The sequence below is a fragment of the Poecilia reticulata genome, linkage group LG1 (assembly GCF_000633615.1).
Source record: "Poecilia reticulata strain Guanapo linkage group LG1, Guppy_female_1.0+MT, whole genome shotgun sequence".
Lineage (NCBI taxonomy): Eukaryota > Metazoa > Chordata > Actinopteri > Cyprinodontiformes > Poeciliidae > Poecilia > Poecilia reticulata.
The window spans coordinates 8,680,721-8,704,030 of record NC_024331.1 but is presented as its reverse complement, the minus strand read 5'-3'; the positions used below and the strand labels follow the sequence as shown (position 1 = coordinate 8,704,030).

General features: G+C 39.4%; 1 protein-coding gene across 2 annotated transcripts in view; it reads left to right on the top strand.

Moving 5' to 3' along the window:
- The first annotated feature begins 1,450 nt into the window (after nt 1-1,450).
- The window catches only part of mxi1 (max interactor 1, dimerization protein), a 39,618-nt gene continuing 17,758 nt past the window's right edge, over nt 1,451-23,310 (top strand). The window contains exons 1-3 of one of the 2 annotated variants that reach the window (XM_008410321.2): nt 1,451-1,892; nt 4,856-4,958; nt 13,537-13,566. In XM_008410321.2, the coding sequence (XP_008408543.1) occupies nt 1,667-1,892; nt 4,856-4,958; nt 13,537-13,566 (359 nt within the window). In that variant the 5' untranslated portion in view covers nt 1,451-1,666. Of the gene's footprint in view, nt 1,893-4,225; nt 4,744-4,855; nt 4,959-13,536; nt 13,567-23,310 lie in introns of those variants that run through there. The other variant, XM_008410404.2, reaches the window with a different exon arrangement.

Here is a 23,310-nt window from a genome sequence, read left to right as displayed (position 1 = left end):
GGGCGGGTTGAAGTGGGTGGGGAGGTGGTTAGGGTGGCTTGTCAGGACTTAACACAGGGCTGTGCCTCAACGTGTTCTTTGTCAAAACGGACCCCAATGCGGCAACCCATCAAAAGGTCTACTGGAAATGGCACGAGATCAAGGAAAACAAACGCACCTCTGAGTGACATTTTTGTCTTCTCTTTTTTTTTTTTGTCGGATACAGGTGCATCTGATGCTACAGTGACATCTTTGTGCTCCTCTGTCAGGACCTAGTCTTTTGTCTGGACTAGTCATGTCAGGTTTGGCATCATGTGTTTCAAAAACACAAAAAGACCGACACTAATGATGAGAAGAAAAGAAAATACAGGCATAACCTCTGCCCTCAGTCTGCACATACATGTTTGTTCCACCAGTCCTGCAGCTTGTTGTTTAAATATGATCCATAGAAATATACAATAAAATAGTCTTCCAACCCATCAAAGCAGATTTATCTCATCTCACATCCAGCCGGCCACGTGTTATTTGCATGTGCTCCAAACAACACATGTAAATATAAACGTAAGCATGTGGTTTTATGTAAGGTAAGAAAGGCTCTTATGAGGAATTTTATTATAAATCAGAAAGCAATAAATTTTGTTATACACTGGGCCCTTTACATTCACTGGCACCTCTAGTAGAAATCTTTCTTTTTTAAAATCTTTAAAAATACAATAATCTTTTATTGCACTGGAAAATTTCACACTGAAATTTAAAACGTATCTGACCTTTATTGTCTGTACAAATGTTTTGTGGAGTAAACAAAACTTTCCTAAAACATGTAAAGAATTTTTTTCTTCTTAATTACTGTTCTGCCATTTTGATAGTTCATAGAAAATAAGTGCAAATTGGGAATCTTCTAAATGTGTGCTTTAGCTTGTTTTGTTCATTAAAGTCTCAAGGAAATGAGTCGATGAGTCTGTAAATATAATTTTTTTAACTTTTATTACAACACCGTAATGTTGTTGTAACAGTCGGCAGCTTTAGTAAGTAGCAATAATAGGATTGATAGCTGTAATGGTACTAATTATTTCTCAAATTGGTATGCAGTGATGACCTCAAAAGACATTTTAAACTGTTTGGATGCTTAAGCCATCCCACAGCTTCGTCCCACCCACTCACATACAAAAGGTTTTTCTTGTGGTTCTGAATTTTAGCACTTTAAATTCACACTTTTCCCTCAAACTGTAAAGTCCTTCCTTTTTTAATGGAGGTTGCAATGTAGCATAAATGTTAAACGCTTCATGGTGTTGGGAGAATAAAATGTGCTAATTTCTTCCATGCAACCAAAATAACCACAAAAGCTACTAAACTAAACTGGCTTGTTATTAAGACAGTTTCTTATTAAGACAATTCCAGAGGGCGGGCACAGGGACCATGCGGACTCCTCAGACACCCAGGGGCCGCCCTCCTCCTCTTTCCCATGCACCAGCATCCACTGACATTGGCCACATTAAACACCCTGCATTCATAAAAAACAGAAAGAAAGAAACGAGAAACCATCTAACAAGAGCAACGCCAACTGCTTCCTGCTGCCGCACCGCACTGCTTTCAGCGCTCTGCACGTCGTTAGAAAGCGCTAAAACTCCAGAGAGAGGAAAGAAAGAAAAGAAGAAGAAGAAGAAGAAGCAGAAGATAAGGGGAAAAAATGGCCAAAACTGAGAGGCAAAGACGAAGTTTGAAGAGTGACGACTTCTTCTTTGATTCGGAAGCATCCCTCTTGGATCAGCAAGATTTCGACATGTCCAGCTGCGCTTTCAATGACGTCTTCAACTCCAAAGACTCCCACATGGAGCAGATCACTTTCCTGAAAAACGTTCAGATGCTACTGGATGCTGCAAGGATTGTGGAGAGCGCCGAGCGCAAGGACGGAAGTGAGTTGATTTCTGCTGCTTTTTTTTTTTTTTTTTTTTTTTTTTTAAATCCCTACCTTTACATTTTTCATCTGAATTTCAGGAGGATAAAAACAAACAAACAAAAAATCACCTCATTGTCAACAGTCTCAGACAACAAAGGGCTGAGTTCATGCAACTCGTGCACCACTGTCTGCAATAAGCACAGCCTGGGGCAGGTTTGCACGGACAATACGTGCGATTTAATCTTTGCGTTAGAAAAAGAGGGGAGAAGGGGGGAGAAAAAAAAGCGTGCTTTGATTCATGTTTAAACTGTTTCTGTGTGTTATCCGCAGCAGGCATCGTCGCTGCGTGCCTCTGCAACTCTGAAAAAAAAACAGGGATCAGTCATTTTCCCTGCAGCACAGTTAAAGCACAACATAGACCCCGATGATGTTTAGGTGTGTATGAATGTTCTAATAAAATCTGATCACATTGCGGCGTCCTCCCGGGCTCACTTTAGGATGATGTCATTGTGCCCCGGCAGACTCTATAGGGGGCCATATATGGCAAAAACAATTGTTTTTTGTTGTTGTTGTTTTTTTAATACGCAGTGAATGCAAGTGAGTTTTACAGTACCTGTAATTCTGGGTTTGACGTGTCAGATTCCCCATCTCGGAAGCGTTTATGCAACTATAAATAAGTTATGAGACTTTCTGCATATGGCAAATCTCGAAATGCACGAAGACTCAGGCCTTTATGGTAGTAATCTGGTGGCGTTTAATTAAATAATAATACAGTATGAACAATGCATATTGTAAAATATAATATCATATCCTTATAATCGGGCATGATTTGTTGGACATGCCTTTGCATTTTAGCGCGAGTCTATAAGAGTCGCTTTGCATTCAGCGCAGAAATATTAATAATTCCAGGACTGCGCGCATGAGAAGGCACTTTTTCCCCCACTTGTAACGTGGGAATTTTCATCTCCTCGCTGGATACGGCGCTTCTCTCAATTGTTTGCTTCCTGCTATTTGGGGGCGTGTCGCAGTGCCTTCCACATGGCGCAAATCTCTGCCGCGGTTGGTCAGCTGCGGGTTAAGCCCTCCACGTCCGTCAAAGTCGTCCGCCAATCAGGCTTGTGCTCGTCTATGATGTCACGTGTTGCTGGGCCTGGCTTAAGCCGAGAAAAACACTCCCACCGCCCAGGTGAAGTCTGGGACTTAGAGTTCTTTTTCTTTTAATCCTCGTTGCTCAGTCATAACTCATGCTATTATGTAGGCGTTTCTTTAGATATCGTTTATTACTAATGCAACAACACACCATGATCAGTTTTTCTCTTTGATTTGTAAATATTTTTTTAGATAAATAAGATAAAATTAACCCTTCCAAAAGCAAACTTTCATATCCAAAGGTATAGCATGCCAAAGAGCCGAAATCCAGTAAATAACGTTATGTAATACATGTTTCGTGATATAATTTATAACAAGTGGTGATATTAAAAATAAATAATCTATAATTTAATATGTGGATTTAAGAAAACACATAAATAAATGTCAGAATTGAAATGTAGTTTATAGCTTTGGCAAAGAATAGGTATCCTAACATCTGATTTATTGTGTTGTCTCATCAACACTCACATCTCCTCACTGCAAACTATTTTATGATGCACTGTAGCACATGATTGTGAGAATCATAAAAAAATAATAATTAGGTACCATAAGGAGATTTTAATTATAACTACCATATTTTTCATTTTTCATTAATAAATTCACACATTAAATGCATTTATGATAAATGCCTTAAAATATGTAGAGCTTAATTTATTTTCTCATTTTAATGCATGTATCTCCAATGTTATTTTTATGTATATATGCAACATCCATTTATTTATCAGAATTTGTCGCTTTTGGTGCTCCATACTGTGCTTTTAAATCTTGTTCATAAATTTGATCTTAGTGAAATTGTGATTTACAACAGAACATGATGAAGCATCTAAATTCATTTTCTATTCATTTATTTCAAACAGGTTTTTTTAATCTAGTAAAGTAGTAACATGTGCATACAAAGCCAAGAACAAATTAATTAGTTTACTGGTTTTATGTTTGAAAAAAGAGTAGGTAGAAGTGAATGCTTATTTAATCGTACCCCTTATCTCAAATTGTACTATCAATTTATAATAAAAAATATTTACGATTTTTTTCATTATAAATGTGATAGAAATATATCTAAATACATTTTGTTAATTTTACTCCGAAAAAGTACGACTTGTAACTTCAAACGATAGCTTAAAGCAAATTCACGAAAATACTCAATGTCCCAGAATACACCGCGTTTAAACCAGTCTACCTCACTCAAACCCCTCCTTAGTTCCCGCCTCCCAGCTGAGCGGCTAGGTAAACAAACAGGAGAGGAGAAGAAACGAGCAGCAGACGCTTTGCTGGGTTCTGGCTCATTTAGGGACACTTTTCTATTCACATCTCTTTTTGTAAAAAAAAAAAAAAAAAACAAAAAATGATATCCTGTTTTCTAGAAAAAATATTCCTCTGATACACGGGTACTAACATTTTCTAACAAGATTTAAAAACTGAGGGTTGTTAATAGTAGCTTGCTAGCTCGGAAAGATTGGACTTTTTGTACCATCATTTTTATTAGAGCTCGTAAGAAAAGCTCTCTATAGGCCAGTAAGGTGTCTTTTTTCAGCCAGACCCATTAGATGCAGTACTGTCTTCCGTAAATAAATACATTTTAAAAAGCGACCGAGCGTTCCTGCCGTTTGCGAAGTTCAACGTTAACGGCAGACAGCCTCAGGGAAGAATGACCGATGTCCAGCTATTAAATATCCAGCGGTTATTGGAGGCAGCGGAGTACATAGAAAGAAGAGAGAGAGGTGACATGTGTTAATATATTTTAAACTATCTGTAAAACAGTGTCTGGAGAGCAGGTTTCTGTGTGTGTAGAGCCGCGGCTGTCAGTTGTAACCGTTGGTTTTCTGTCCTCAGAGTGCGAACATGGATATGCTTCGACCTTCCCTTTAAACCAGAGCACAAACTACCAGAGGCAGAGGAAGTTCCGAAATAAAAAGTTCAGCAGCAACCACAACAGGTAAGAATATCATCTCTGTCGGCTCTTTTGGCTCTTTTTTTTTTTCTTCTTCTTCTGGGAAATGTATCGTAGCGCAAAATAAATGTAGAGTAATTACTCATAGGAAGGCACGTGTGTTGTAAGCAGCGTTTCATCAGCTGATTGTCAAACTGTCTTCCTGATCCAGATGAGAGATCTTGATCAAAATGAGTTCAGAAGTAACAATATTGCAGCGTTATTTTAAATAATGTTTAAGTCTTCAGTCATCATTTTAAAAGGACTTTTGTGTATTTTTATTGTATTAATATTAGTGCTCATACATGTTTGGTAGATTACCTGACGTTCTTACTTTCTCTTTCGCCTTAAGTTTCTTTATGGTCACGAGATTTGCTTGTGAAGGACTAACAAGGAAAACGTAACCTTAGATCCAACCACTCTGTACAGCTACCACATACATGCTTAATTATATAGGTGTAATCCTTAAAGTATGATAACATTCAGTTTAAAAATAAAGCAGGAAAGCACCACTAATATGCACTGCTGCAAAAGTATAACAACATAGCACCAGTTACAGCTATAATAATTGAATGTAATAATAATGAATGAATTTAATGCACTTATTACAAAGAATATTATACCTAGAGTTTGAGAAACTTCTGGTTTCTCCGAAACTGTCCTGCCCTTGACTTTATATAGGTAAGATTCCCAGTAAGGTTCTTACTGAGCAGGGATCAGTTTGTGATTAATATGGTATGAACATCTTTTTTTTGTTGTTGTTAGTTTTCCTTTGGTTTCTGTGGCACTAGTGGCCTTTATTCAACAGTAGAAAGGCAGGAAGGAGGGCAGAGAGAAAGGGGAAGACATGTAAAAGAAAAATCAATCTGAAACGAGCACTTTGAATTGCCTTGTTGCTGAAAATGGGCTATATAAACAAAATTACTTTACCTTACCTTACCTTACCTGGAGATAGGACTCTGTAACCTCTATAAAGTGCGCCTGCTCAAACACTGAACCACGTGGAGCCCGCGTGATTATAAAAATCTCATCAGTCAGTCGGCCAAGGATCGGAATCAGGCAGTTTTCCCATGATCATGACATCGAATAGTGACAAATCAGCAAAAACTGAGGTGTTTTCATCACCTCGCTGGAGACAGCGCTTCTCTCAATTGTTTGAGAGAAGGACAGTTTCTGAGAAACCAGAGGTTTCTCAGGCTCTAGGTATAATATTCTTTATGGCCAATAAAAATCACATTGTCATAAACTCATTTACAGTAGCAGGAATAGTCTTAACTCATTTGTTTTTAGTTGTATTAGAATCTACTGACTTCGTTTAACCTGCCAAACTGTTTTTCTTTCATGTATCTTGAAAAGTGAAAAAAAAAAAAAAAAAAAAAAACTGAGTCAGACCTCAAAAGAAACCCTAAATCAGTATCAGCTACATGAAACCTGATTGGTTCATCCTGTCAAAAAATGAATAAATAAAAATAAAACAAAAATGTATAAACTAATAAATCATAAAAGCAAATTATTATTGGAGTCACTGCTAAATAATATCACATATTGCTCAGAACAGTTAAAGTAATCGCTGGTGACATTCATTTACTGTCATTCTAATTTTAATTATGCCCTGCTGTCAAGCTAATGCTAATGTTAGCTGTTAATTACCATCTACTCACCACTGACATAATGTTGCTACTTATGGTGTTAGCTTTAGGGGAAAATTCACAGATTTTTCTTGTTGGGAAGGGTAATTGCTTTCTTTCAGCTAGATAACGTGCTGTGGGCAGTAACATGTAGGGGAGGGGCAGCGCTGAGGATGTTCAAGGCAGAAAGAGAAAACAATGCTTCATTAAAAGGACCTTAAGCTGTCAGCGTAACTCATGCCTAGTTCCAACATTAGCTTCTTCTCCACTCCAAGACATGAACCTGTAGTTGGATGCAGAAAAGGATCTTCCATATCAACTCCTGCCTCCACCACCACTCCTCCTGCTGGCATTACATCCTCTCCTCCTGCTTACATACATACATAACGCTGCCCATTAACAGTCCCACATCAAACACGAGCTCCCCCATCCGATTGCCTTCTGAGCCTTTTAATATTGACGTGAGAACGGGGCCACAAACAGGAGCTGCACGTTACTCGTCACGAGCGCTGAGCGCTGCCTCGCTCTGCATGGCAACAGTCATGATCAGAAGTCAGCGGCCCTATTTATGGCGCTCGGGATGAAAAAAAACCAAACCCAGACATATGTAGGAATGCCTTAACACAATTTGCTCTTTAAGTTGTATTTATTTGGAGCGATTGTGATGAAGTGACAAAATCAGCTGTTGGTGGAAATAAGCAAGCAAAAATGGCGTTCTGCAAAGAGAGGAATACTCTAGAAAATATTCTCCGTGAAGATATTTTTATAGGTCACTCTAGATCAACTTGCTTTCTACCTAATACCATTTAGAGTTGCATATTGGGATGGAGCTCGCTTTATTCCTGTTTAGAGTTCCACAGTAGGGCTGCAGATTACAATTATTTTTAGTAATCAATTCTGACGATTAATCGATTAATCAGATAAAAAATGTGACACATTCTGCAGGATTTTCATTTAACCCCTTAAGCTTTTTTACACAATATTAGAAATACACAAAAAATGCAAATAAGCAAACAATTCAATTACCTTTTTAGATAAGAAGATAAAAATGTTATTGCCTGAAATGCTATTTCTTTTAATGATTGCTTGATCATTTGTAGCAAAGGATGCATCTGCAGCTAAAAAATACTGCCTACTAATCTGTTGATCATCTTTTGCAATAATAAATGAATAGCAAAAGGAGATTTTTTTTATACAATTTGAACCAGGTGAAGCTCGAGGACTTCAAGGTAAAATATTTGCATCGTAAATGAAAGACTTGCACAGTTTCGACTTAATTACTGCTCTGACTGTGTTTTTCTTTCAGCAAATGGCCTCTTTTAGGGTCTGAACTCTCCAGGTCACAATTAATCGATTACTAAATTAGTTGATGATTATTTCAATATTCGATCAATCACAATTAGTTCGATCAATCATCAAAGCCCGACTTCAAACTGCAGAAGTGCCTCCCATTAAATCGAATTGGGATTGTCTCCGCAAGCGAACCATAATTTCATGACTGCTGACGGATAGAGGGAGTAACACTTGCTCACCTTGTTAGGATGCAACGCTGCGCTCTGAAAACTCATTCCCTGACCTCCGTGTGGACACTGTTTTAACACTGGATAGATCACTCACAGCCTGCACGTGTCAACAGAAGGACAGTGGAAATGCCCTTTGTCCTTGACCTGACTCATCATGGCTGTTTTGTATATAAATAGCAAAGAGAATGTATGTTTATTTCACTGATGACCTGTAGCTGTGATGGACCGTCATAATATAGCTACACCTCATTCTTCAAAGTATTGTTTCTTCCTCCCCTTAAGCAATAGTAAGGTTAAGTTGTCCTCTTGGAGAGGTTGATAGCGTACACTTTAGGGCGGAAACAGTTGCAATGAATCGACTATTGAAATAATCGTCAACTGATTTAGCAATCGATTGATCGTTAGCTGGAGCATACATACTCAAAAAAGGCAATTTGCTGACAAAAACAACACGATCAGAGCAGTACTTGTTCAAAAATGTATATATTTTGCATTTTAGATAAAAAAAAACAACATTTGTCTGTATATATTTTCTGCCTAAACTCATTGATTTCCCTAGTTTAAGCTGCACCTGGTTCAAGTTCCGTAAAATTGTCTTATTAAGCACCCTTTGCTGTGCAATTATTAATTTGTTAATTGAAAAAAATAGAACAGCCCTATGCTGTTTTGGTGTTAAGTGATGCAGAAAGGGCTTATTTCAGTATTTATTTTATATTTATTTAGCTAGTTGCATCCTTTGCTACAAATAATCATGCTAAAGGCATGCTATTTTGTCACATTTTAAGCATTAAAATGTTTATTTTCTCATTTAAATAAAGGAATTGAGTGATTTACTTGTCTGAATTTCTTACATACTTGTAAAATTCTATAAAAACCATGCTTAAGTGGTGAATGAAAAAGCAGCAGAAGGTGTCATTTTTCTTACTCGATGACTTGATTAAGCGTCAGAATAACTGATTACTCAAACGATTGTGAGCTGCAGCTCTAAATGTTCTTTCTAAAACGTACCTTAAAATTCAAATTCATCTTGCACGTTTTGTTTGCTCTCCAGTTTGCAGCTGCCTCCTCGGTAGCGGGTTGAGGCTTAAAGCCACAGGCTTATCTGACTCTGTCCTCTCTCGCCTGCCGTTTATAGCAGGGATGCTTTATCTCGCTGACCCACTCTGCGGGCGTGCGCACCCGCACACATGCACGCACACTTACAAGACCGAAGGAGGACGCCTGGTGCTGTTATGTCTGGCCTTGAGCCACTTTATAATCTCTGCTGCATTTGTTGTCATGCACTGGAGATTCAGATATTGTCAGTCAGGATGCAGGAAAATGGCTTCTGATTATAAATCCCTGTGAGAAAGTAATCTAACTTTGATTGTTTTTCTTTAAATAAGAGGCCACACTAAGATATGCTGTGGCGGTCTTTGTTGGATGATTTTTGGAGTTTTGTGTCAGGACTGGTTGGTCAGACACGAGTGACTAAAGTTATGTAAATAGATTTTTGCAGTGGATATTAACGGGTGAGTATTAGGGCCAGGCTGAGGAAAAAAATAAAACTAAATCACAAGAAAAGTTATAAAATATTAAGAAAAAAACATCATAAGGGAATAAACTCATAGTATTACGAGAATACAGTCACAATAATATAAGAATAAAGTCGTAATTGTACAAAAATTAAGTCACAATGCCACCAGGATAAAGACGCAATAATGCAGAATAAAGTGGTACGACAAAACAAAATGATTTTATGGGAATAGCGTTGTTCTAATATGAGAAAAAAGATGTAATGATAAGATAATAAATTCATAGTGTTACCAGAAAGCACAAGTCATACTTTTATGAGATTAAGTTGTAATAACACAAGGAAAAAAAATTGTATGGCAATGAAGACTAAGTAATATGAGAAAAAGCTTATAGTATTACCAGAATAAAGTCGTAATGAAGTAGTAATTTTATAATAGCTCCTACACAAAAACTAATAAGAAGTTAAAATATGAAAAGTTGAGCATCCTGTAAAGTTATACTTTTGGTATCAGTTTTACAAATTGGACATATTTAATTTTTTAACACATAAGCATCAAATTATTATCAGCAGCAGGACATTAAAGCAAATCACTGTCTATTTGGAAGAAAGAATGATGAAAATGATGAACTGGTCAAATCAGATCTTGATAACTATCAAGCAAAATTATGTCTTTATCTTACCAGTTCTAGGATTTTATTCCCGTAATATTGAAAAAACAAACTCTTAGTCTGGCCCCAATTCTCCGTCGTACAAGTTATTTCTAGCATAATTTTCAGTTTGCATAAGCGTCCTGTTTTGATGAATGTTTTAACGGAGTGGAAGCTACTCTCCTTGACATGCTGTAATTGCTCCCATAATGTGTTTATGTCCTGTGAAAACGCTGCTCTTTATTCCTAAAAGAGCAATAATGAGCTGAAAACAAACACATTTCTTTTTGTGAAAAAACAAGTTTTAATTGTCCTGCTAAAATGGGATTAGGGCTACTAAGCGACCCGAATGTTGCTGACAACTATTGACGCAAATGATGAAAAAAAAAATTAACACACTCATTCATTCATCTTCCGTTTGGCGGACTCACAGATAGAGTCCAGGGACCAGGTTCTGGAGACCTGGTCCCTTTTTAAAAGTGGAATTTTTCTGAAAACGTTTGGCAAGCTTAACTTATTTTTGATTGTGATGTGTTTGACTGAATGTCTTGTAGATGGGAGTTTCCAAGCATGACCACTGAAATATAGTTGATGCAAATGGAAACCTTTAGTTCAGGTACTTAAGAGAGTTTCAGGTAAACAACAATTAGCAGCTTATCAGTGACTAATGTATGTTGCCGCTCCTTTTATTTGTCGTAAATGTTGACGTGTGCAGTCTGTTGTCACTTGAGCACAATAGTAACTATAGAGGCCTTATTATTCTATTGTAAAGAGAAGGAAAATATTTCACTCTGACCTTTTTTTTTTTTTAAATATGTGTAACATTACAGCTTCAAACATCTATGGTTGTTTTTGAGGATTCTCTGCGATAGAAGACCAACACAAAGCAGTGAATTACCGTTATATTTCAGAAAAAACAATTTGTGGTTTGTGAAATAATTTTGCAAACTAAAATCTGAGTGTCCTGCCTTAGTGTTTAAGCACTTTTGGCTGAAAGACTTTCGAGGCGTGTTTCCACCTGATTTGCACATCCAGAGACTTATCATCCGCCTCGCCCCAAGCTGAATTTTTCTTCCCATGAACTCTGAACAGCTTTAGAAACCTTTCTTTGGTTTTCTTCTTGACGTGCTTCCATACATACTCGATTTGTGAAGGACAACAATTTCAAGATGTCTGCAGCTCCTGAGTTACAACAAGGCCTCTTGGCTGCTTCTCTTTCCTGACCTGTGCGGATGGGTGCCTGGTTCAGAATTGTGAAGGAAAGTGAAAAAAGTTCAATTCAATTCAAATCTAAAATACTTTATTTATCCTGTAGAGAAATTAAATGTTGCATCTCATGTCGACTCAATGAGTCGTTGTGGATGCTGAGGGAAGGAAGGATCTCCAGTATCAGTCAGTCTTGCAGTGATTCTGAAGACGCTTTTAACTACATACTTGGCTATATGACTGTCATGACATGCTAACAAATCAATTTCCACAGCAATGAGTCTTAGATGACACATCCAGTTGTTTCCAAGCACTACTACTCCACCTCATTTGCTTTTGCCGCTCTTCTCTAAATTCCTGACTGGCTGTATGTTTAGACATCCGGACAGAGACGTCAGAGTCGAGGATATAATCCTCGCCCGTTGGATGGAAGACATTAGGGCTGCAACCGATGATTATTTTTAGCAATCAATTATGCTATAGAATATTCTGACAATTAATTTATTAATTGGATAAAAATATTGGCACATTTTGCAGGCTTTTCATTTAACACAGCATTAGAGATGCATTAAAAGATACAAATAAAAAACTATTAAACTACATTTATAAATAAGAAAAAAAATGCGGTAACGAAGCAGTCCTTTAGTGTATGACTGAACATATTTATAGACAAAGAAGGTTTTCTTCTTAAATGCAAAAAGTATATATTTTCATGCGGTTTTGTCTAAATTACTGCACTGACTGTGTTGTTCTTTCAGCAAATAGCCGTTTTTAGAGTCTGTATACTCCAGTTGACAATCAATGAGTAAATTTGGTGGTGATTATTGCTGTAATCGATTAATCACGATAGTTTCAGTCCTAGAAAAGATGGTTTGAACTTCCTTCTCCTTCCTTATACTTCGTGACCTGCATCCATGAAGCCTCACTTTAAACTCCTGTGGCATTTGGGGTCATAGTTCAAGGATTATTTGAGGCTATTTGAGATTCTAATCAGCTGCTCCCAGTTGTAAAAACAAATCCTTGTTGCCACCGTTACGCATCATAACCAGTGTACAAAAGTAAAAAAAAAAACATGAACCCGAGCCTCATTCAGAGAAGGCAGGATGTAGTTTCTGTGTTGGGGGGGGGGGGGGTTGGGGGGGACTTGGCCATTTAGGAATCAGGAGGAGGCCTGGACTCCTTTCAGTTTGTTTCCATACAAAGACACTCTCAGGCATCAGCTGATTCACTTCGCATTATTAACAGGGGACTGAGCCTGGATGCTGCTGTGTGTGTGTGTGTACAGCTGCCCACATGCACACACACTCTAATGCTCTACTCAGAGGAAACATAAGTGCCTTCAATGTCACACTCGTCCTCAAAGAGCTCTGTTGTGCGTTGTTCAGTAAGAGGCTTTATGATGCTGCAGTGAATGCCTGGATGTCATGTTAATATTTGCTCATGTAAGGTCTCCTGTATGCTGGATTTATTAGTGTCTTGAACAGTTTTCACGTCCCAAATCTGAGCCTGTGTTTGTCGACCTCGTATACCTATTCTCAGATTACAAGTAGATGTTCTTTTGCATACTTTCCTGATTAAAGTCTTGAGACCAGAGGGAAAAGTCACATGTGTTTTCACTTTGCGCTGCTGGATCGTAACGAGGTTGTAAGTTGAGCCTCAGAATAGAAGAAGAAATGGTAGGAAGAAACAGAACAAATAACAGACACCCCACCGGATGCTTTCACTCAGAGCCATTTACTTTTTGTGACCCTGTGTATCTTTTAAGAAATATAAAATAACTACTATTGTGTCAAACCTGTACAGCATTGGCTCAGCAACCTCCCATGTTCTAAGACATAATGGCTTGTTTTTTTTGTCCTGTCTTTATCTTTTTTGAATTTTGAAACTGCCCTTGTAATCTTTTCATGCAAAATGTCAATGCTTTATAACTTCCTTTCTCCCTTGCTCTTAAGATTTTGTTCAGGACTGTATTAGGTTATTTCAGAAAATGTAACGTCTGTATTTCACTCTTTGCTTGTGTAGAACTCGCCACTTATGTTTTCTTTCTTTATGTTTTTTCTGTAGGTCGACACACAATGAACTGGAAAAAAACAGGTGAGTTGGCAATTCCAGTCACATGCTGGCACACCCTTCCTTTATGGGAAAACAAGTTCAATTGGTTTCGCTTTCACTTTGGTAGAAAACAAGTTTGGTACTTTTTTTAAAGTAATCTCTTCCTCTTCAGCTAACACTGACACATTCCCAGACAGTTTCCAGGAATTCACCTCCATACAGTAAAATGGTGCGGTTTCTGAAGTTTGTGTTGTTTTCTCTGTTGCTCTCCAAATAAGCTCAAAGGTTGGAATAAGTAGTGATGAGAAGCACAACAACAATAATTGTTTCCATCATCCCATCAGTTTGTATTTTGAAGCAAATACGAACTCCCTTCGGGTAAAGAGAAGTGACTTTGCCGTCCATTGCTGTTGTTTGCAGCTGTCCCAGAAACATTTATTAATTTTTTGTATGCGAAATATGTTTGACTGTCATGTCCTTTGGGCCTAGTGTAAGTATAGTTCTTGCTCTTTTTTCAAAAACTCACATGTGGTGGTGCAGGGGCAAAGCACAACCCATGTATTGAGGCCTTAGTCCTCATGCCGGTGGTCACAGGCTCGATTCCCGGCCTGGTGACATTTGCCGCATGTCTTCCCCGTCTTTCCTGTCAAACTACTTTCAAATAAAGGCCACTAGAGCCAACAAAATCTAAAAAAAAATAAAAAATACTCACATTTGACCCTGTTTTTAAATAAAATCTGTTTAATGTATGTTTTCCCCCAGTTTGTATTTTGAATGCTACCTGGAGGGTACAGCAAGTCTGTACAGTAAGTGCTAAGGCTGCCTGTCTTCGTATTTTAGGGCTTTGACATGTGATCAGAAACATGCAAGAAAATAAATGTAAACTGAAAGCCTGTGATGATTTTTAAATTTTTTATCACGCTGAAGTTTTTATTGATTGGTAGAGAATGTTGGCACTACAGAAAAGTCAACTCTTTATCTAAAGTAATGAATGTATGGTGGTTTCCAAGCTTGTATGTTGTTCTAGAAAGCTTATCTTGGGCGCTTGTAATGATTTCTATCTGCAGGGTGAGGAAGTGACTTTTCAGATACTGGTTTGTGATTTTTCTTTTCTTTTCTTTTTTTTTTTACCCACCTATCCTTTGAAGAAACTAAGAAAAGCCCTAATCAGATCAAGATTGCCACCCACATACAGTGTTTACGCTCTGTGACTCTGCAGGTTTCAAGAGTCAACCTGTAAAGGGTTCCCTTTGACTCTATAAATAGGAGCAGCTTAGGAGCAGCTAGACCTAAAGTATTTATTGCAAACAGAAACAAGCCTTACTTGTATTTCATTCTGTCAGTGTGTGGGTTGCATTGAAGAGACGTAGGAGGATGAATCAATTCAGAGTAATTAGATATCACCTCAGCTTTTTTTTTTTCTTTTCTTCTTTCTCTCACCACACTCCCTGGCAACTTCCTCTGAAAGGATGAGAACATTGGAAGGAGATTCAGTGGGTTAAATATAGATGAGAGTTGATGTGTCATTTTGGTGCTCACATGCACAAGCCAGGCTTTTCGAACTGACTGGCCTTGGCAGATTGCAGCGTCTGCGCAGGCCTGCGTTTTACAGTGTTCCTGCCTACACAAATGCATTCTGATAATAGCGTCGGCTCATTTGTGTGTTCACTGTACGGAGACGGTTTTGGAGACTCTCGATGCTTATCTGTGTTGTGCGCCGTGCTTCGATGGCCATTTATGGAATGTAACCACTTCTGCCAATCAGGACAGGCCGTGGCAAAGCCTGTAGATGGAGGAAAGCAGAATCATTGTGGGTTTTCCGTCATTGCTGACAAAGCACCAAGCTACAGTCTGAAAGAGGTTATTAGCAATTATGTCACTGTCATTAAGCCCAAACTTAATGACAGTCACGCCTATGAGAAATGGATGCGACTTTCTGCTTGGCACTTTGCCAATTCCCACACTGACACCATATACTCAACACAGTGAATATTATATTACAGCTTAGTAATTCATATTTCCACGAGGAAAGAAAATACGGATAAGAAGGCTATTGTTAATCCATCTTTCAGAAGCACATTTAAAGTCAAACATTTATAATCCTCTTTCTTTGCCAGCAGCTAATCCAATTCCCCTACAGCGTGTGCCTGGCTGTAAGTTACACGTATCAGGCGTAGTTGTTCACCCAAGTGTGTCTGGCTTATGCCATGATTCTCCACCCTCTGCTGCAGCAGCACCACCAGCAGCTTTTGATCCATCTTGAGACCTRACCACAGCATTTTCCAACATTTATCAAGCCCGTGTATCGGCAGACGGCGAGATGATCTGCCTTGCATGACTAGCACAGGTGTTGATAACCTCTGCAGTGCGCAGACTTGCCGAGACGGTGGCGACGGCTAAAGGGCACCGAAAGAGAGGGAAAAAAACCACAAACACATTCCAAATACTTGGAAGGAGATAACTTGCTCTGCTCACTCAATGCTTTGATCTTGTTCCCCATAGCAACCTTGTTCAACTTCCAGATGTCACCAAAGTATGCAGCTTCGGTAGAGTTAATAAGAAAAGGACATGAGCCCTGTGTTTTCACTACTTTGATCACATGGATTTTCTTTTAAACGTGACAAACTGTTGGATGATCATTCACATCTCATCTTTATGGCTTCAGTTCATCTTTAGGTTTTTTGTACTATTTTGAGGATAATACTTTTGATTCCAAATGCGGAGGCACAATTGCTAAGAAGCCATAGTGCGTTTAGACTAAACGGGACTTGAGTGTTAGGGGCGACTGGATTACATGCAAAGTCGATGGTGGTCACACATTTAGGGCACGTCGAGAAGCCTTGCGGTGTGTTTAGCACTGCGCGTTTCAGATCTCGAGCCTTTAATGCATGTACAACGCATCCAAAGCAGCAGACTTTAAGACTTGGAAAAATCTTGGAAAATCTTGTGTCCTGGCAAGAAATGCAGGCACCATTGTGAGTCATCAAACTGGGTTTGGGTGAGACTAAGATGACACCGAAAGCGACCCTTATCAACGCACAGCACCTGGAGTAGGTTGTGGAACTCAACAAACTCAGAACTTTGAATTATCCGGTAGATCCAGACACAGACCAGAGCTGCTTGATGACGATGTTCTCTTGCTTCAGTAAATAAAGCCAAGTCCTTCTCAGTTTCTTCTGCCATTGTACAAAGAGACCAGCAGAGGACAAGAAATGTCAAGAGGCTCCTCCCAGTCGCTCTAAATGCGCGTCTGAGCAAAGTGTGGAAAGACACGCATCTAGAGTAATCCTGACGCTTGAAATCAAGCGTCCAACTTGAGGCTTTTGACACCTTTTTGACATGAAACACATTCGGTCTGAACGCAGCATTTCTCATTTACTGAAACTTCTTTCATTTCAATGCAAAAACTATAAATTCCAGCATTAACAACATTCCTTTTGGTAGATGTTACTATGGCATTCCCAATTACAAGAAACTATTCTATTACCAAGTTTGCTCCCTACAAATTTGGAAAGACTTGGTAAATTTAATTGTGTCTAGGTCTTCCAGAGCTCTCTGAAATATATTGACATCAAGTAAGCGCAAAAGTTTATTTTGCTGCATACACACACGTGTATTATTGTCTTGCACTGTTTTTGTCCAGCGGACAAAATTTGGGGCATTAACTGTTTGCTTGGGTATTCTTGAACTCCTCCAGAGTTGGAGGGATTGATTCAAGTCCAATTGGACAACTAACGATCAGTACAATGAGTTCAGTTTCTAATGACTGTACACTTGAAGTTTCTACTGGGCTGATGAAAGGATTTTTGTAATTCATGTAAAATGACTAAGAATTTCCATTGAGGTATTATGAAATATACATATCTCAGTTCCCATCTCTCAGCACATGATTTGCACTGTTAATCCTTCAATTTCTTGTTGTTCAAAGCTTCTACATCTGCTCATTAATATTTTATAGCCATGGTGTTTTGCCTGTTCCTTCAAATAGAATTGTATTTTTCAAATGCCAGATGAGAAGGACTTTATACATTAATTTTTCATAACCAGTGGACCACAAACTCACAAGCATTCTTCCAGCCATGAGCTTTGGTGAGCATTCAAACATGATGTTCCTTAAAGAAAGGAAACCTCTTTTAGCAATCTCTCAGTTCTCTTCCCACTGAGCACAACCTATTCTCAGGCTCCCCTGCAGGGCCTAAAACAGAACCTGTTTGTTCTGACCAACGTGACAACTTGTAAGCTTTTCTTGCCTTAGAAAAGCAGCTTAAGGGACCTGATCTTTGGTCTACTGAGTCCAGCTTGAGAGAACACACGTGCCGGGGAGTTTTTTTTTAACCGCCTTCTCTCCGAGGCCATCCGTTTCGTGTTGTCAATGGTCTCTCTTGGCTCTGGCTTACCTAACGATGGTCCCAGAGGACAAGGAAGTAATTGACAGGGTAATGAGATGAGCCGGGTAATCGGTCAAACAAACCTGACTAAGGGACACCTTGAGTAGCACGCAAGGCTAATCCGTACTCCAGATTTGTGTACAGCAAGCCTTTTTGTACTATTATTACCGAAGTGGGATGTTCTCACCTGCCACTACAGTTGGAGGATGGAAATAGCTCGAAGTCTTAAGATCCCTAATGAGGAAGTTACATTGTGCTGTCGTAAAGCTTATGTTTCTTGTTTGCACAACGCCCACACTTGGACTTACTTGGAGACGAGCCATAAACATTAAATTTTACATGTATCATAATTTTGAGGTCTATCATTCACTGTATGTTCTGCTGAGTTTTTGTTTTGCTCCCATACAGCCTTTTTACAATGTAGCTTTTACTTCTGTTTTCTGGTTATCAAGGGTGTAGCTGTCACTGTAAAACAAGTAAACTGCAATCAAGCAAAACTGGGGAGGAAGTCCCTAAAATTTACACATCTGAAATAACTTAAATTTATATGAAAGAGTTACTCAAAGGGACATAACAATAAAATGTCAGCAAAATTATACTACTGCTGCATCATGGAGAAGGAAAACTTCTTTTAAGCTGGGACAGAAAGCCGGGCAAAGTTGATGGGAAGTTGGTTGGAGCTAAATTGAGAGTAGTCCTGGAAGAAAAACTGTGGGAGGCTGCAAAAGGCTTAAGACTAAGGGTGGGTAATACTTATCACAATATTCTGTTACTGTAAAGCTGTGACTGCATGACACAACATTCGTAGTACCACAAACACAAATACTGCTCTGGAAACCATACCCATTTGTAATGCGCTTATTTAGGATACCAGTCACATAAAGAAGTGTGTGACTTGTGTCACTAAACTGCACATGTTAACTACTTTTAATCACATCTTCAAATATATTTGTCTCATTAAAAACACTGTTGAGTAAACAATAAAAATAGCAATCCCGACAATATGAACAGTTTAAAAAAAAGAAAAATTAATTGGAATTTATCATCAAATCAAAAATCTTGTCATGACAAGAAACTGAGCACTATAAATGATAAACTGTGATAAATGCCCACCCCTATGAGACCAGGGTACAGATTCATGTTTTTCTAGCCGGACGTCCCTAAGCATACAACCAGAGATCAAAGAATGTTCATCTGTTAGAATGGTCCAGTCAAAGTCCAGACCTGTGCAACTGAGAACATGAGGAAAGACTTGAAAATAGACGTTCACAGACGTCTTTTTCAAACCATTCAGTTTCATCAAACTTAGTCTGTAGATGTGAAACAAAGATACAGACCTGCCCCAAAAGACTGCAGATGCAATTGCAAGGGAAAGCTGTGCCTCAGAGTGACCTAAATGCAAATCACGTTTTTTAGACTTTTAATTCTATAAACATTTAAAAGAATGCAACACATACCTTCCCATTTACAATTGTGCACTGGTTTGTGTCGGATCTTTCAAATAAAGTCCCAATGAACAACATAAAGTTTGTCGTTTTAACATGTCAAAATGCGAACCAGTGCGAATGGTGTGCATACTTTTGCAAAGTTTCGGAAAACACAGCCTCCTAGTTAAGCCGTTATTTTTTCCACACACTACACCACATTACACTGAAGAGTGGAGTAACTGTTTGATTTGCTAAAGGTGTATTGGCATATGGGCTCAGTCTGCTGTTAAATAAAATGCACACTGTGTGAAAAGACGTGATTTATTCTCTTATTTATTGCTTGCAGCAGGTGTTCCAATTAATCACATTTATTAGCGACTGAATGTTCACGCTGATCTGTAATGTTCCGCACATTGTCTTCTTCCTCCCACATGACGAGGTTCGTAGTCTGTCCAGCCTGTGCTCTTAAAACGTTAACACAATACAGAGTCTTCCAGGAAGGAATGTCTCTGTTTGCGCGGCCAAATCTTACAGCGCGCTGTCACATTGACCTTCGTGCTGTTTAGTCACGGCTAAGAAAGGAAAAGAGTGAAAAATTAAGAGAAAGAAATGTGGTTGCAGAATATGCAAGACTGTGTGCTAAATATGAACGTGGCTTCTATTTTTAGCCCCACAGCTGGGGAGAAAGGAGAAACACCACTGCCTGTGGACCAATCATAGAGGTTAGCTTTTGACCAATGAGAGCGATGAGCTTAAACATGAGGGGGAGAAGTCTCCGGCTCTTCTGATACTTTCATAAATGCTGCTTCACGTACTTTCTCATCAACAAAACCTTGAGAGAACGTCTTCATTGTCATGTAAGAGTGAATAAAGTTAAAGCACAGTCAATCTAACTGCCACCGTCAGTAATGGAGGGACTCACCTTGACAAGCTTGTGCGGCTTAATTTATGTAGAAAATGTGAGGCTACATCAAAGATATTTCCTCTCAGTTGGAATAAGAAGATTCTGTTCCTATTACACGGCACATCAGGCTGAATCTCACAGGGCACATTTTTAGGTCCTGACCACATTCGAGTCTCCTTTTCAGTGACGGATATTCTGAGGAGAAAACAAGGCCTGTTGTTGGGAAAGTTCTGTTCTGCAGACTTTGAATCAAAAAGGAGATTAGTGGAAGTAAATGTTCAACTTTTCAGGGGCGTGATCATTGTGCAGCGTAAAGCATTTCCCCATCTTCCTTCTCGATGTTCCTCTGCCTGCCTCTCTTCCGCCCACCCCCACCCCCACCTGGCTCGATTTCCATGCTCATCTCTTTCATTTGCTCCATGTCTCTGTCTCTCGCCTCCTTTCCTTTGTGCTGCCTTCAAACCTTTGTCAGTGGTGGAGATTAAAAGGCAGTGTGCACGTGTGAACTAATCCGTGCGTTAGTGATGGGTTTCAGCCCCGCAGTCTCTTTGCCCAGCCGCACAGAGAGCACATCTCCCACCCTGTCTTTTACTCAGGCAAACTCCGCACATGCATGCTTATGTGTTTGATCACGTGCCGATGTCTGTGGTGGCTGTTTGCGGAGAGCAAATTGCTGCATCGTTGCATCCGTTTTCTCTCAGTCACCTTGTTTGCCTCTTCCGGTCATCTATGTCTTCCCTTCACTCTGTTTTATCACAGGCACGGCCTCTATTGGCAGGACTCCTTCGGCACACCAGGAGTTGATTCAAACGTGATTCAGAAGGATAGATTGATTATTGAGATTGCATTTGTAGCAGCTTCCATTAGGAACCCTGCACATTTTTAACACAATGAGTTGACCTTATCCAAGATCCTTAACCTCATCAATGACTGACACACATTCACTTTATGGTGACATTAGATTGAGTTTGTTTTGATTCTTTCCACTGAGTAGTACAGCACAGGTAAATGCGGTTCATTACACTTTTTTGGCAAAAAGTGGCCAACACAACCGACCCGTACCGCACCATTTCTTGGCTCCCTTTAGTTTTAGGTTCATCGGACAATACAGGTCCTTCTCAAAAAATTAGCATATTGTGATAAAGTTCATTATTTTCCATAATGTAATGATAAAAAAATAAACTGTCATATATTTTAGATTAATTGCACACCAACTGAAAAATTTCAGGTCTTTTATTGTTTTAATACTGATGATTTTGGCATACAGCTCATAAAAACCCAAAATCCCTGTTTCAGAAAATTAGCATATCATGAAAAGGTTCTCTGAACGAGCAGTTAACCTAATCATCTGAATCAACAAAGTAACTCTAAACACCTGCAAAAGATTCYTGAGGCTTTTAAAAACTCCCAGCCTGGTTCATTACTCAAAACCGCAATCATGGGTAAGACTGCTGACCTGACTGCTGTCCAGAAGGCCATCATTGACACCCTCAAGYAAGAGGGTAAGACACAGAAAGAAATTTCTGAACGAATAGGYTGTTCSCAGAGTGYTGTATCAAGGCACCTCAGTGGGAAGGAAAAAGTGTGGCAGAAAACGCTGCACAACAAGAAGAGGTGACCGGACCCTGAGRAAGATTGTGGAGAAGGGCCGATTCCAGACCTTGGAGGACCTGCGGAAGCARTGGACTGAGTCTGGAGTAGAAACATCTAGAGCCACTGTGCACAGGCGTGTGCAGGAAAAGGGCTACAGGTGCCGCATTCCCCAGGTCAAAGGTCAAGCCACTTTTGAACCAGAAACAGCAGCAGACGCGACTGACCTGGTTACAGAGAAGCAGCACTGGACTGCTGCTCAGTGGTCCAAAGTACTTTTTTCGGATGAAAGCAAATTTTGCATGTCATTCGGAAATCAAGGTGCCAGAGTCTGGAGGAAGACTGGGGAGAAGGAAATGCCAAAAGGCCAGAAGTCCAGTGTCAAGTACCCGCAGTCAGTGATGGTCTGGGGAGCCATGTCCGCTGCTGGTGTTGGTCCACTGTGTTTTATCAAGGGCAGGGTCAATGCAGCAGCTATCAGGAGATTTTGGAGCACTTCATGCTTCCATCTGCTGAAAAGCTTTATGGAGTTGAAGATTTCATTTTTCAGCACAACTTGGCACCTGCTCACAGTGCCAAAACCACTGGTTTACTGACCACGGTATTACTGTGCTCAATTGTCCTGCCAACTCTCCTGACCTGAACCCCATAGAGAATCTGTGGGATATTGTGAAGAGAAAGTTGAGAGACGCAAGACCCAAAACTCTGGATGAGCTTCAGGCCGTCATCAAAGCATCCTGGGCCTCCATAACACCTCAGCAGAGTCACAGGCTGATTGCCTTCATGCCACGTCGCATTGAAGGCTGGAAAAGGATTCCTGACCAAGTATTGAGTGCGTAACTGAACATAATTATTTGAAGGTTGACTTTTTTGATATTAAAACACGCTTCTTTTATTGGTTAGATGAAATATGCTCATTTTTTGAGACGGGGATTAAGGGGGGTTCATGAGCTGTATGCCACAATCATCATTTTTAAAACAATAAAAGGCCTGAAATATTTAAGTTAATGTGCAATGAATCTAAAATATATGACAGTTTAATTTTTATCATTACATTATGGAAAATAATGAACTTTATCACAATATGCTAATTTTTTGAGAAGGACCTGTAGTACAGTATGGTTACTGCAGAACTACTGGTGTCCCACAACACAGTTCATTGATTGTGAGACAGAAAACATCACTTCTTGCCACAAAACCTTAGTTGTTTTGGTTTTGGCTCAGGGAGCGATGGTGGTAGGAGTTCATCCTGTAACTGGTGGGTTTCTAGTTTGAATCCCCCTCCATCTGTCTCAGTTGTTGTGTCTTTGCTTGCATGCTCATAGTGGTCAGAGGGCCTGGTGGGGACGATGCATGGCAACCTTGCTTCTGTCAGATTGTCCCATTGCAGTTTGGGTTTTCTGGACTTGATAAAGTGCTAGAGACTCTTAACTGGCAGTGAAAATGCTCTCTAGACCATATAATATAATACCAAAAC